We start from the raw sequence: 14,848 nt of genomic DNA on the forward strand, positions 1-14,848 counted from the left end.
AGTTCATCAAAAAATCAACATTTAAGTAAATCATTTTCAAGCAGAATCAAATTGTTAACAATATATTCGACATTAGAACCTTTGTTTCATTAGAGTACGTGTTGTTGCACAAACTTGACTCCTTTTTTTAAAGGAATTGTATGAAGGCAATATGCTCATTATTATTTGATATGAGATATGAGTTTACAGTTAATTACAATCCCTCCACTGCAGCACTTAACGCGTTGATCTTAAACGCCTTAGTATCTGTGAAGGCCCACGCCCGGTGTCTCCTGTGAGTACAAACAAAGCTTACTGTAATGCTGAGCCAGTAACTACTCACATGTAAAAACACGACATGGCAATCATCATCCTCCCATTCCTACATGTAGCGGTCAGCAAAGGTAATATGGGTACTGTGCAACACAATTGCCTGATGGGTCCGTGAGGAATGAGTGTTTGAATACAGCTCTGAGAACAAGATACTGAAAACACTGCAGATTTTTGGTGGCAAGTAGACCATACGGTGCTGATGAAAACAGGGGCATTTACTGAATGTGAACTGATTCAACAGCATTAAAAAGCATTTATGATTGTCCATTCCGATACAAAAAAGAAAAAAAAGAAAATTACTTGAATTGTTGGGGGTACTTGTACTTAAATATAAGCACAATTAATTATTTTTAGACAATAAGAACACAATATATTGGCATCATGTGGTGAGATAAGGGGTGATTAAGTTGTGACCTCAGTGAAAAGAGGCCGATAACATCAGTAAATATACTGCTCTGGGCTTCCATATATGGAGTGATCACTACCACCTGCTGAGGGATGAGTGGAACTAAACCCAGTCTGCTTATATATGTGAGTTTACACATTTATACTGCAAGTCAGTATTAACTTACAGATATTTGACTGGAGAATGATTGTGTCTTGGGGTGGGTCAGTCAGTGAGCCTGTGTGTGGGCGGGGGCTTTGGTTTGGGTCCCCTGACACCCTTGGGCCCCAAAAAACTCTCAGCGAATGTAGCGCCCCCCACCCCTCCAGCCCCCCGACGTCACGTCTGGAGGCTGGCTGCTCGCGCTGAGCTCACTCTGTTCACCTCCAACAGAGAAACTTTCCTGGAGTTCTCAGGCTATTCTGACTGCGGACCGAGTCCAATCCTGCTCAGAGAAAGCCGCAGCAGTTCGGAGGGCCTCCATGGTGTAGGAAGAAAGAAAGCGGAGCTACATTCACGTCTACACCCGAGGGACGTTACATGCCCATTATTTATAATTTTCTCAAAGTTTCAAAGTAAAAACAACGTTTTTTCTTGGGTAGCATTAGCTTATTTAGTGTTTTAACATACCGTGCTGGAGATCGGCAACGTTACCTACAGGGACATGCTCAGGAATACAATCGTTTTCCTTGCTTGTAAGAAGTGAAAGGAGTGTTTTTACGGAGCCGAAAGTAACCTGGACCCTTTTTCCCTGAAGTTTTTTATTTGACTTCATATTCGGTGTGGATATGGCTTGGATAAGATGGGGCCTCTTATTTTCGTTCGGCTTCTTTCTCTCCCCTGTATGTGTGTCAGCGGAGCAGCAGCAGAGCCGGGGCGGCTTCAGGAGGCTGTACGTGCTCCAGCCCGGCCCGGGGTCGGCCGGAGCGAACGGCGGGGTGCGAGTCAGCTCCATCGCGACGCGTCACGGCGCAGCGGGGCAGCCGCACACGTACAACGTGGAGCTCACCGCTAACTTCGGCGGCCAGGTCCGGACCCGCAGGATGGGGAACCAAGCGGCTACAGCCCCGCAGTTCAGTCAGCAGCAGCCGGTCGGTCGGCAGAGCGGGCAGGCGCAGAGCCAGCAGAAGCAGCTCATGAAGCTGTCTGGGTAAGAAACTCTGTTTAAGTGTCAGGAGGGAGGAATGTAGGCTAGTGGGAAAATGAGAAGGAACTTAATGACTTCCTGTGATGTCATGACCAAACAAGCAGTATACTTTATGCAAAGTATTTTAAAAGTAACCTACGCTTTACTAGTTGGGCACCAGTCTGATAGGCTGAAGGCTACTATTACAACCTTAACTTATCTGAGTGGATCAGCTCTATGGTGCTCCCTCAGTGTACTCAAGAACACCAAATGTACCATTGTTACCATGTGCCGACTTCAGTGACACTAATTGCAGTTGACAGTATTGGTTTGTGTTTGCTAGCACCCTCACTGGGCTGGTTCAAACGGTGTGACCTGTTAAATGAACTATGATTGGTGGTCTAAATGAATGCTGATGATATTGTGCTAATGTACTACAATGCAATTATTCCTAACTCAAAGGCAGACGAATTTGAAACTTAGATAGTAAAATGTATTTCAGTGACTCACCACTCTCCATCCAAAGCACATCTAGTGCCCAACGTAGAATGTGCTTGAAGCTGTAAATCACTGCCATACAGCATGAGGATCTAGATGTAGTGTATTTATACCAGTAGGAATGGATATGTCAAAGGTCACACAGCAAATCGGCATACATAGCAATTGGTTAACTGTTGTAAAGGACCTGCACATTGTTGGTATACCAACATAGTTTTATATAATAATAACTACCTCGCAGCATATGCCTCTGCAGTTTCCACCGTCTCTTAAATGCTTCTCCAGAACTCCTGTTTAAGGTGGCGCTGTACTAAAACAGCTGCTAATGTTGCTAGCAATAGATGCTACGTTTCAGAGACCCAAACTGTGTTTTTGCAACAAACCTGATAATTGTATTTACACGCTGATATTCAGTCAAGAAATTATCTTTTGGTCTGGTCTTGAAATGAGGCCAATTTGTCATTGTACAGTTCTGGAATTTCAAAAGCACAATTAACAGATTTTTTTATCCATCTTTCAGTTCAAACAGTGGTCACCTGCAACAACACCTGCATGGGTTTGCAGAGTTTTTTAAAATCATTGGAAATCATCACCCACGTGAGCATCTAACTATTCATATGATTAGTTTGTAGACAAATTAAATATTGGATATTTATAATATTTTAGAGCATTTGAGTCAAGTGATCAGTTTTGAAGAAACCGTGGCCTCAAAATACAGTTTTTTCAATGACTGGCTTCATTCAATACACCTAATATTTTCCCCACACAACAGGTTACAGGCTGTACTTGGATTACCCTCCAGCCCACATATGTAAACGATTGCTCAAATCAAAATCAGAACCAGTTTTATTGGTCAAGTATGCATACACTAGCAATGATTTTGACAGCACAGAAACGGACATAGGAGCTAAGAACAAGGCTAAGAAAGCGGAACAAATAAAGGTAAGGGATAGACAGGACTATTGTGTATATGTAAAAAGAAAGATATGTGTGTCTATCTATCTATCTATCACAAGTTGGCTTTTAAGTCTAATAAAAATACACATCATTCAAACTCAACAGAAATAACGGAAAACTCACCTAAACCATCTTGGTTAGTCCGTCCACTGTTCCAACAATCACAAACTCTGGTTTGGTCTAAATAAAACCTTAATTCACATGATGTGAAAGAGTTAGATGTGAAAAATGCTGGCTCTACACGCTGTTTTTCTCCGCTGTACACGAGAGTTATTGCAGGGAGATTGTTTCTCACGCATCATGACAAGTGTTGGCGTGTGGGAAGAAACTCTTGATGAGTCTTCCTGGGGAGACTCATCGCCGTCCCGCATGAGGCCAATGACTGTTGTGTTGTCTGCTGACTTCAGTAGTTGAACAGACGGGTCTCTTGAGATGCAGTCGTTGGTGTAGAGGGACAAGAGCAGTGGGGAGAGTACACATCCCTGAGGGGTGCCAGTGCTGATAGTCCGCATGCTGGGTGTGGTTTTCCTCAGCCTCACCTGCTGCCTCCGGTCCGTCAGGAGGTTTGTGATCCACTCTGACAGGTGGAGGCTGGCACAGTGAGCTCAGGAGAATGACTGGGATGATGGTGTTGTACGCCGAGCTGAAGTCCATAAACAGGATCCTTACATATGTCCGTGGTTAATGTTTGCACAATATTTTTATTATTAACAATTCTGTATCTATAATTTATAATTCAGAGAAAACAATATCATAATAAATATGCTAAATCAATGCTACCCCATGCGGGGATAGGCACGAGAGCCAAGCAAAATGGAAAAGCTGTATGGAAAATGGATGGATACAGATTCCCAAAACCTTGTCAACTATACTTTAGACTTGTGAGATAGATACACAAAAATTATTTTGGTTTGCAAGTTTGCATTTAGGAGATTTAAGTGTACCACATTCATGCTCTTTAGTTCGACCGTTATGCCTAAATGAGATTTTGGCTCAAGGTGAAAAAAACATTGTGATGTGCAAGAAACCCAACTACAAGATTTGAAACATCCCTTAAGAAAAACCCAGTCTGTGATCTGAGCGTCGAATTTTCCAAGGAAATCCTATAATGTGCATTTAACTTCAAGTTTGTCCTTGTTTATTTTATATCCTCAAAATAATTATGCCGTCTTGATTACTACCTGTTGGTATTGCAGCACTGAAATGTGCTGTATAATGTTTAGAGAGGTGGATGAGGCCGTTGATATCACAGTGTTTTTGAAACACATTTTAAACAGAATAAGAAGAGGGGAAACAACCAGTAGAGCAACAAGAGGCCACCGGGCCATGGGTGGTCTGGCAGTTTAACCTCAGCTGCTCAGATTGTGGTCCATCAGAGCGTTTCGATGTGTGATTCGTGAATACAGTTCAGCTATGAATTGCTGTCACCCTCACAAAAGCAAACGGCTCACTCATTACCAGGTTGCAAGGCTTTTTGTTGCTGTAGTTTTAATAAGAAAATGTCACAGAGTGGACATGTGCAGCAGGTGCTGCTGGTAATGCTGCCCATCACTGAATCAATGTTACACTAGCAATGTTAGTGCTAAAGCAAAGTGAGTTCAGGTTAATGGCCCCCTGCCATTGATGCATGTTCACTGTTTTCATCAACTTTGTCTTTTTCTTGGGTCATAGCAAAATGTGTGGTGACTTAGACATGGCAGCAAGAAAAGAGAAAAGAAGAAAAAATGACTGGCAAGAAATGGCCAAACTCATAAATGCAATCCTGTTTCACAGCTGACTCTGAAGTGTTGGAGCTTCTCACCAGCACAGGAACAACCCTCTCCCATCCAAATAAATCCCCAAATAATGGGAGTCCCCATAATGTTCACTCACATCACCCCGTTCAGACTGTAATATTCTCCACCTATAGTGTTCAGTTTCATTTTGTGTCTTAAAAGGTCCAAGGGGCGGTGACTCGCGTCATCATCTAAGCCGGTCTCTTTGATGATGATGCAAGTCGTGAGTTCCCTGGTCGGTCCAGCTTCCAACAGCCTGACTCAATCAAGTCTCTGTGGAACTTTTCCAAACCAACGTTTTGTAGTAAAACTAACCTTGTAAGATTCAGGTTGGCAGTGCAAGGCTAAGAAACCTACCACAGTTAACACTACACCTCAGATACCACGTACCATAGAAAATCCCTGCCCTCTCAGTCATATTTAGTATCACAAGGCCAAACCACATATCATGAGCTCTGTGTTTTGGACGGCACTCAAGTCTGGAAATCATCCGGTGAGAATTGTTGGAGACCAGCAGATTTTGTGCCAAGTCAGATAACTATGATGGAACATTTATATGATGACGTAACTTGTCTCAAACCCCTTGAACCTGGTGGACAACAATTTAAACTAGGTTACAGAGCTCAAATGAAGCTTGACGTGGCCTATTTCTTACCTACAATGTATTCAGAAACAGCCTGCAGCTTAAAACAATGATGTTCAGGCATGTGTAAGAAGGGTTGATATTTGAGTAAAAGAGATAAGTGCCAGTCATCTAATGTAAAGTTTCTACTTGAAATGACATCTCTTCAAAGGTAAAGAGTAATCGTGTTTGAGCAAAGAGAAAGTTCTGGACTAGGATCTTCAATTACAGCTCAACTGTTTTGTTTTCTGTTTGCAGGGTGAACGTCTGTGGAGGGCAGTGCTGTCATGGATGGAGTGCAGCTCAGGGATCGCAGCGGTGCACAAAGCGTAAGTGTACAGTACATTTTTAAACACATCAGCGTTGTGGAATATATTATAAAACATATTTGCTGTTGCAAATTAGTAAATGTAATTTTGGCTCCTTGTTGTGTGTATTTAAAAAAATACAAAATGAAAGCTGGCACATGCATAATTGTTAGGTTGTTTGTTATCTCATGTAATTTTCCACAGAATACAAAGTCAGTTTCAAAGCTGTTCCAACTACTCACACAATGTGTTCTTACATATAGTTTTACAATTAAGAAAATATCGAGTATTTTTTTGTGTGTGCTTATGCATAAGTTAAGAGCAAATCTGTGCAAACATCCATTTCATGAATGAGGCCCAGTGTCTGGACAGTTTTTAATACCGTCTGACTGGAAAGAGCGTCTCAGAGTGAAAGAGAAACAGATTTGAAATGGATTGTACCTCTTGGCTCAGGCCCATCGGTCAGATCACTTTCTTGTTTGCAAGATCTTGCCAACTTGTTATTTAAGAAGTAAACAGCTTTTCTCCAGTGCTGTGCTCTGTTGAAGTGTCTAGAGGGAAAGACTGCTGAAGTTTTCTGGAGAGCACCAGGAGTCCCCCATGTTTCTGTGTTCAATAGATCAGACAGTCTGGCTCTGACAAGGGCTGTCACAATCATTCAATTTGAGTTCAAGGATTCAAGGATCATTTATCGTCATTATGTAACACAGGGATGTACAATGAAATGCAGTTGTAGCCCATTTGCAACACAAGAGAAACATGACAGACAAAACTAAAACAGTGGTGCGTTCTTGTAGTGCATCTTTTTTTATGCGTCATAAGGAATGTAAACGGCAGCAATAAAAACAATTCTCTGGGCAGATAATATGGCCGACATCTTCACATTTATAATTCGACATGAGGAAAACATTGTCAATCAACTCTGACTGTGTTTGAGCACCAAGCATCATGATGTAAACACAGAGTCCACCTCCTCTGGTCCCACCAGAGTCCTGCGCTGTGTTCTGTTGTCCGTCAAGTGCTGCTTGATCAGATCAGATCCAGGTCTTTGTAAAGATGTGGGCTCAATAGTCACTGGCCTCCCGTCGCTGGGTTAGCCAGAAGTCTTATTTCATCCATCCTATTTTCCTGCGACCGAACCTCAGACTGCTACAAGTAGGCTGGGTAGTGGAGTGCCTCAGGTCCTAGCTGGGTTAGCTTAGCTTCCATCACGGCTCTCCTCCCTCACCTCCCTGCGGCAGTCCGGTGGCGTTTGGTCCGGCAGGTCTGGCTAGGTGGTCGGCCGTGGGCGTCTCAAGGGGCGCTGCACCTTGTCCAATGTTGGGTGTAATGTAACGAAATTCATGGGGGCTACCGGCCACAGCATGTACATGCGCCGCTGCTACCATAGAAAAAATGTAATTGTCTTTTTCTGTTCATTGTATGCCTATATTATAGTCTACGCCTAATAAGCTATTAATAGTGGAACAATACTATTACAACTTATAAAATCAAAGTGATTGTTGGCAAAGGAGTGTCAATTAGTCTTCAAATAGAGTGTTCTGAAACAATGTTTCACCTGTCACTGTGCTACACAAATGTATTTAAAAAAAAACTAAGACCAAACTAATGCAAAAAATAAGTTTTGTGTTGCATCAGGAGGACAGTTAAGTAATGTAGACAGACATACGCTTCATTTTATTTTCAAAAGTTAATATCCACAAGGGATGTTTCCATCTAAGCATGATCTAGTTAGAAAAGCTGGACGGAAGAGACAAAATTCAACAGAATTTCAGCAGTACAGCTTAAAAGGTTTGACACTCACTTGAGGTGTTTATTTTTCCTTTTTGAACTGGAACGCACCATAATGCAATGTAACTTCAGTTAACACTGCGGTAAGTCTGAGCAGCATGCATGGGAATCAATTACATCATGATAAGAGCCTGATTAAGTTAGCTGATCCAAATGTTTTTAAGGTTGTTCCTCCTTATTCTGGACTTTTGACAGTTCAGCTGAAAACCGTCCGGTTTCGATCTATATATAAGTGGATTGTGCAGGACAGTGAAGAAGTTCAAATATCTTCTTCTCTTTAGGGATCTCCTGCAGTTTCAAGATGGTTTCCTATTAGTCAAAGGTGCAAATTCTAAATTTCACTAACAGGACTCGATGACAAAGGTTAGAGATGGAACACAAAATTGACTGCCTGATTGGTGTCATGTCAGTAGTAATGTTAATGCTCTACCAGACAGTCGTGGGGAGGAAGCTGTGAATTCACTGATAGTTCAGTAAATTCCAACCATCACCTATGGTCATGAGCTGTGAATAATGATGAAAGAATGTGATCATGGATACAAGGGACTTAAATGAGTGTTCTTTGCAGGGTGTCTGAGCTCACTCATAGAGAAAGGGGGAGGAGCTTAAGTAGAATAACTCCATGTTGATCACCATAACTGGTTCTATTTGACAAACAGCAGACCCACAACACACTGGCGCTTTCACATATACAATCTGGCCTGGAACAAGTTGGGATCCTCCAATAAGGGCTAGTACATGTGTCTGTCCTACCTTGATTAGCCTCCTGCCACAGCCACCCATACCAAAGTCTGACTCATTGGATGTAGTGTGTGGATGTAAGTCTGCTATTGGCCGCGTGTCTCATACATCATTCTTCTCCCGTTCCGCTACTATTTTGAAAGGTTACCGTATGTGCATCCTGTACTTAGTGCCGCCCAAGACGATTGTGGTTGGTTGGTTGGTTCATAAAATATTTGGGTTGATGGCCAGCAGGATGCACAGCAAGACACATTATGGCTAATATTGCACTAGAAATTCTTCCCACAACAGTTGTCCAAAACCATTTCTTGTACCAGGCAAAAAATTATGATCACGATTATTTTGGTCAATATTGACATCACGATTATTTAACATGATTACTCATTGACTTTGGAAAAATCCTGCATTTATAGAAAGATGTATATATTTTAAAGTTAAAATGTATCAATCTAGGTGCACACACAAAATGTAGAGGCTAGATGAGGAACAATTTTACCGGCTGGCTTCCATTGCTGCATGAGTAGTTTTATTATGGTAATGATGACCTCTGAGCATGCGGACAGTGTTACCACAGGTTTGCACTCAGAGCAAAGGGAGGAGTGAGTGGAGTGTACCGCTAGATGCCACTAAAAGTTACACTCTGTCCCTTTAATGGCCGCTAATAACTAAAGTATTAAGTAAACAACAATATTAGATCATCCTTATGTTGACATTAAGAGGGGACCAGACTGCATTCTGTTAAGGTTATGTTCTATGGTTGGACTTTTAGTAATTTGTATTATCTTAAATGTCAGTGTGATTATTTAAATGAGGTTTTCTTACACCTTTAAACGAGAAAAATGACATTCTAATGTGTTCCTAACCTATTAATACACAATGGATGTGTATAATGTTTAAGAGGACTGGCTGCAGAAGTCAAACTCTGAACTTCATGTTAGTAATGTCGGTCAGTCAGGAATGTTCCTGTCCACAAATGAGATAGAAATGGACAAAGATGGATGTTTAGTCATTGCTGTACGTAGAGAACAAGTTTCTTTTATTTGCTTCGTTCTTGGCAGCCGTAGTTAACAACATGTGATTCATCTGAGAAATGATCAGGAGACATTCCAGTTCCTCCTCCAAACTGAATGAAGTCAAATGTCGGCGTATTACTGAATTGCAGGGCAGAATGGCACTTTGTCGAATTCACCCAAAGTAAACGCATCATGGTTATCTCGCAGACAAAACCTCTTTGTAACTTTGTGGAATCGCTCAGTTTACTTTCCTTAAGGAAAGCAGCCTAAATGTAAGAGACAAATGCTGGTGTATGGACCACAGCTTCCTATAACTGGGTATATGTTAACTTAAATAATAAAATAGAGGGATTATATGGATTGGTATCAAACACAGATCCTAATCTACTGCCGACTGAGCAGGCTATGTGTTGCAGCCTTGCTCTACATTACCACAGCCTTCAGTGCAGCAGTTAACTGCACATGACAGTGCAGTGCGAGTAACTCAGAATTCTGAATTCAGGTTGGCAAAATATACAGACAGTGTTGCAGCTGGTCTTGTTTGTTAGTGCTGGAGATCATGGTGCACATGTACATCTTCTAGGGGTGCTGCAGTTCCCCCCATAAGAAAGACATTTCTCCATGTGGGTTAGCTACAAAAAAACCTTCCAACTGGCTGAAAGTGGTTTTCTGCTCATTGCTCAGTGGCCAAGTCCATTACAGCTCATTATTGTATCCATCAGCAGCACTGACACTGGAGGGCTGTGTGCTGAATGCAAGTGTTATAAAGTGAAAGGGGAGTCACAATGACATGTTCAGCTATGTGCCTGACATCTCAGTTCACAGGGCAGTAGGGGAGTCAAGTCGATTAAGACGTGACTGTCACTGGGTATTGTGTCTGGATGATGTCCACGCTCACCCCTATTAACCACCTACTGCACATACGAGCTCTCTGAATGAGTTATCCAACAGTGGAATGATTTCCTTCTGCAGGAGCTAATGGCCCACAGCAGGTAGTAACGTCCCCCAGTATTCTCCAGCATTGGTCATCTCATTGTCAACAGGAGAGGCTGATTATCTGTGATAAGATCTGTTGTTGTTTCCTCAGTCTCTTTTTAATGGCTTTCCTTTACGGTAAGAATAGGGAACACTGGAAGATAGGAACAGGCTGCTTGCAGAGAAATGCAAAGAATACATGTGTTAAAGACAGCAGATACAGAGATTTAACACACCTGGAGGCTATGACACAACAAGGAAATACAAAAAATATGTGAGGAAGTCAACAGCAGATGGCCAGTATGATGTCATAAATCAAGTTTTCCTGTCAAGAAACAAGTATGAGTGAAGAGTTGTCACAGACAGAATTATGACTAACCTGATATTCAGACTGAATTGACGTTTTCTTTCTTTTCATTCATTCAGCCTGACATCATGTTCATGTTAGTCAGTTCCTGTTTGGAACTATGTTTTTATTCAATTCTAGTTCTAGTTGTAGTTTTACCAATCAGTAGTGAGTAACATGTCACGTCAACATCATCTCCATGGACAGTTCATGTTCAAAGAACCAAGCTGATTTAAGATTCGTTATTTCTGGAGGTTGACAACTGTGTCTCATCAGCACTTTTGTTGTTACTTTGTATGGATGTAGCTGTGTAGCTAGCTATCTTCTGTATGATGTTCCTAATCTTAAAGAAACAGTATAATAAAAAACGTTTGTATACTTATCCTTGAAACTTATTTTTGTAACAAAATCTGCCTTTTCTTATTCTCTAAAATGGTAAAAATATTTTCAATGACTCATCCTAAATTTGGGAGCATAAACATTAATGTAACCAATCAACTATGATCGGGACAATAAGGTGACCTTATCCATCATATATGACTTGACTGTGGGTTGAAGGGTAGCAATATTATAGGAGGAGGTGTGTGTTTTAAATTGAGTTGGCACATTTCCAAAAGAGCGTGGTTGAGGTATAATTTATTAATTTCTACCTCCTTCTCCTGATCTACATTATTTTGTGCTGGCGGAAGCTGGTTTGTTTACAACCCAATGAATGCTTGACTTGTTTTTGTTGCTTGTTTGACCTTATTTTTTACAATGAATCCGCATTTCAAGGTGTCAGTAATTACTATGGTGAGCATGGTGTTATCATATCTGATAGAACTGATGAAAACATTGTAATAAACCATAATGTTCCTTTACTGGAAACTTGAAGGTGACTGAGTACATACACAATGCACAGAAGGCAGTAGGTGGGAGTTGGGTTGGGAGGCTCAGGAAGGTGCCAAAAGCAAACTTTTCCTCTGGGGACCTGTAACAGGTTAAATTGGCCATGTACTCTGGGTAAGACAGCAAACAACATTCACAAAACTGTTAAATCCTCCTTGTTAGGTTAGAAATGTTTTTATTTGTGTATGTGGTTGTCAAAGTCAAAGTGGATTCAGTGAATAGCTAGGATGTTTAATATGATTGGGACTCCATAGTGTCATTGCTGGCCTATTGAAAGATAAGTGTATCTCTCGCCCGGAGCATTAGTGAGGCCCATAGATTCTCAACAGACTGTCTTATCAGAGCTAATCTGAACTCTGACGGCCAGCAGTGACTCAGATAATGTGGAATTCAAGACCTCTTAAATCGATGTCATATCTTTCCACCGCTACCTACTTCTGAATTTAGTGAACATCTGTCCCAGCCACATACAAGGTTAAACAGGCTGTTGCAGTTTCACAAAGTCTCAGCAATTTTCTCTCCTTTGCTTTGGAATTTTAAGGTCTTGCATCAAGGCAGTGACACAAAGAAAATCATTATGCCTCCCAGTTTCTGCTTCTCACCTTGGATCCCTACCACATGAACACAGCCGCACACTCACTCACACACACCCTAAGTATTTTTAACTCTTGCAGACCTCAGTGTGTGTGTGGAGTGGGATCCTGAGAACCCAGGCCCAGCACGGTTTCATCAAAAGGGCAAGGACATCAACATGACTGATCTATTTCTTGTCCCCAGCGAACAAGTAAATTACCATCACTTAGTTCATCACCCTTGTCACAGAACCAAGCTTTTATGTAGCTGACCTCAGTCTTAAGAGAGAAGAAGAGAGAAAACTATTCACAGAACAGATGGCAGCCTCAGCTCCAGGCCAGAGAGGGGTGGGGGAATGAAGTCTATTTACGCTCGTCGGAAAAGAAAGCAGAAAAGCTTCGCCCAAAGTGGAAAATTAACTGTGGGGTTATTTCAAAACTCGAACATAACTTAACTCTGGGGGGGGGGCAGCAATGATGTCATCTTTGAGGATGATTCACTCAATGGAAGAGAGGTGTAACTCAACTGATATTAGATGTTTAAAGAAGGAACACATTGTTTTGGACTGAGGTTGCTGACTATATATTGTGTTGTTAATGTTCTGGAATTTGAGCATATCCATGCCATATAATTCATCAGTAGAGTCCGTCAGTGGAAAACACCACATCTAATTACCTAGAGTTCAAATTTGGTGAACTTCGACACAAAAATGTGCTGTTGGCAAACTGCAAATGGTCTAGTAAGAGCTGACCATGTAAATACATAATTGATAAATGGACTTGCATTTATATAGTGCCTTTCTAGTCTTCCAACCAGTCAAAGCGCTATACACTACATGTCACCATTCACCCATTCACACACCCATTCATACACTGATGGCAGAGGCTGCCATGCAAGGTGCCACCTGCTCATCAGGATCTAAACTAAATGCTCATTCATGCACACTCACACACCGATGACCGGGGTTCAACATATCCTCATACAATGGTTCTTATGACACCTTACGCAAAGTTACTCATCATTTTTTGTCTTTTTTCCTACGAAAGCCGTTACTGAAGAAAGCAAGTTACGTGACAAAAACATCAACATTGACATGGGTGGGGTGGTGATGGAGGAAACCGCTCTGGGGAAAAAGCTGTTCCTCAGCCTGTTAGTCCGGGTTTTGATAGTCCTGTATCTTTTTCCTGATGGCAGTGGAACAAACAGAGAGGGACCCGGGTGTGTGATGTCTTTGCAGATGTTGCTGGCCTTCTTCTGGAGGCGGCCAGCATACACAGTGTTGAGGTCAGGGGAGGGTAAATCCCACAATCCTCTGTGCTATTCTAACCACACGGGCCAGGTCCCTCCTGTTCTCTGCTGTGCAGCTGGCATACCACACAGTAAAGCACTGACAGAGTATGGTTTTAATCATGCTTCTGTAGAAGTTTACCAGAATTTCAGGGAAGAAGAGCCTCTCCTGGGCTTTCTTCACCAGGTGGGATATGTTCAGGGACCAAGTGAGGTCTTCAGTAATGTGGAGTCCCAGGAATTTGATGCTGTCAACCCTCTCCACCTCCTCCCCACTTATGTAGAGTGGAGAGGGTGTGGTCTTCCTGGATCTCCTGAAGTCCACTATGACTTCCTTGGTCTTGGTGGTGTTCAGGACCAGGTTGTTGTTCGAGCACCACTCAGCTAGATGTTGGATCTCCTGTCTGTAGTGTGTCTTGTTGTTGGAGATGAGTCCCACCACAGTGGTGTTGTCGGCAAAATGTACTATTGTGTTGGAGGAATAGGTGGGGGAGCAGTCCTGGGTGAAGAGAGTGAAGAGGGCTGGGCTGAGCACACAGCCCTGCAATGTGCCAGTGTTCAGGATGGTGGTTGTTGTCGATGTCAGGTTCCCTATCCTGACATTCTGTGGTCTGTTTGAGAGAAAGTCCAGAATCCATGAACATGATAGTGTTAAAGGCAGAGCTGAAGTCAACGAAGAGCATCCTGACGTATGTGTTAGGGTGCTCCAGGTGAGACAGGGCCATATGAAGTGTGATGGAGACTGTGTCCTCTGTAGATCTGTTCACTCTGTATGCAAACTGGTGGCTGTCCAGATCTGCTGGGAGGACGTAGGTTGAAGATGTTGGTGAACACCTCTGCTAGCTGGTCGGCACAGGTCTTCAGTGTGCGGCCCGACACCCTGTCTGGTCCCGCTGCCTTGGTGATGTCGATGACTTCACCTGGTGGTGCTGGAAGAAGAGTGTCTGATTCTCCTTGGGCTGGGTTTTCTCAGCTTTTGCTCCGCTGTGCTGTCTAACAAAGCGGGCGAAAATGCGGTTCAGGGTGTCGGGGAGGTCACTGTCCTGACTGATCTGTGTAGTGCTGCTCTTGTAGTCAGTCAGGGTTTTAATTCCTATAAGAGAACTCTCACATTCATGAGCTTTGAGTTAGCAGAGACCAAAATGGAGGAAGCCATCATATTATTGGGCGACTGTGGTTCAGTGTTAGAGCAGGGTTGTCCTTTAAACAAAGGATTGGTGGTTCGATCCCCAGTCCATGTAGATATGTCTT

At 42.4% G+C, this 14,848-nt stretch overlaps 1 protein-coding gene across 3 annotated transcripts in view; it reads left to right on the top strand.

Moving 5' to 3' along the window:
- Positions 1-1,213: 1,213 nt before the first annotated feature.
- ltbp1 (latent transforming growth factor beta binding protein 1) overlaps positions 1,214-14,848 on the top strand; it is a 122,565-nt gene continuing 108,930 nt past the window's right edge. For all 3 annotated transcript variants that reach the window (XM_079169021.1, XM_079169022.1, XM_079169023.1), the window contains exons 1-2: positions 1,214-1,847; positions 5,934-6,004. In XM_079169021.1, coding sequence (XP_079025147.1) covers positions 1,486-1,847; positions 5,934-6,004 — 433 coding nt within the window. In that variant the 5' untranslated portion in view covers positions 1,214-1,485. The remainder of the gene's footprint in view (positions 1,848-5,933; positions 6,005-14,848) is intronic.

The sequence above is a fragment of the Pholis gunnellus genome (genome assembly GCF_910591455.1).
Source record: "Pholis gunnellus genome assembly, chromosome: 11".
Classification (NCBI taxonomy): Eukaryota; Metazoa; Chordata; class Actinopteri; order Perciformes; family Pholidae; genus Pholis; species Pholis gunnellus.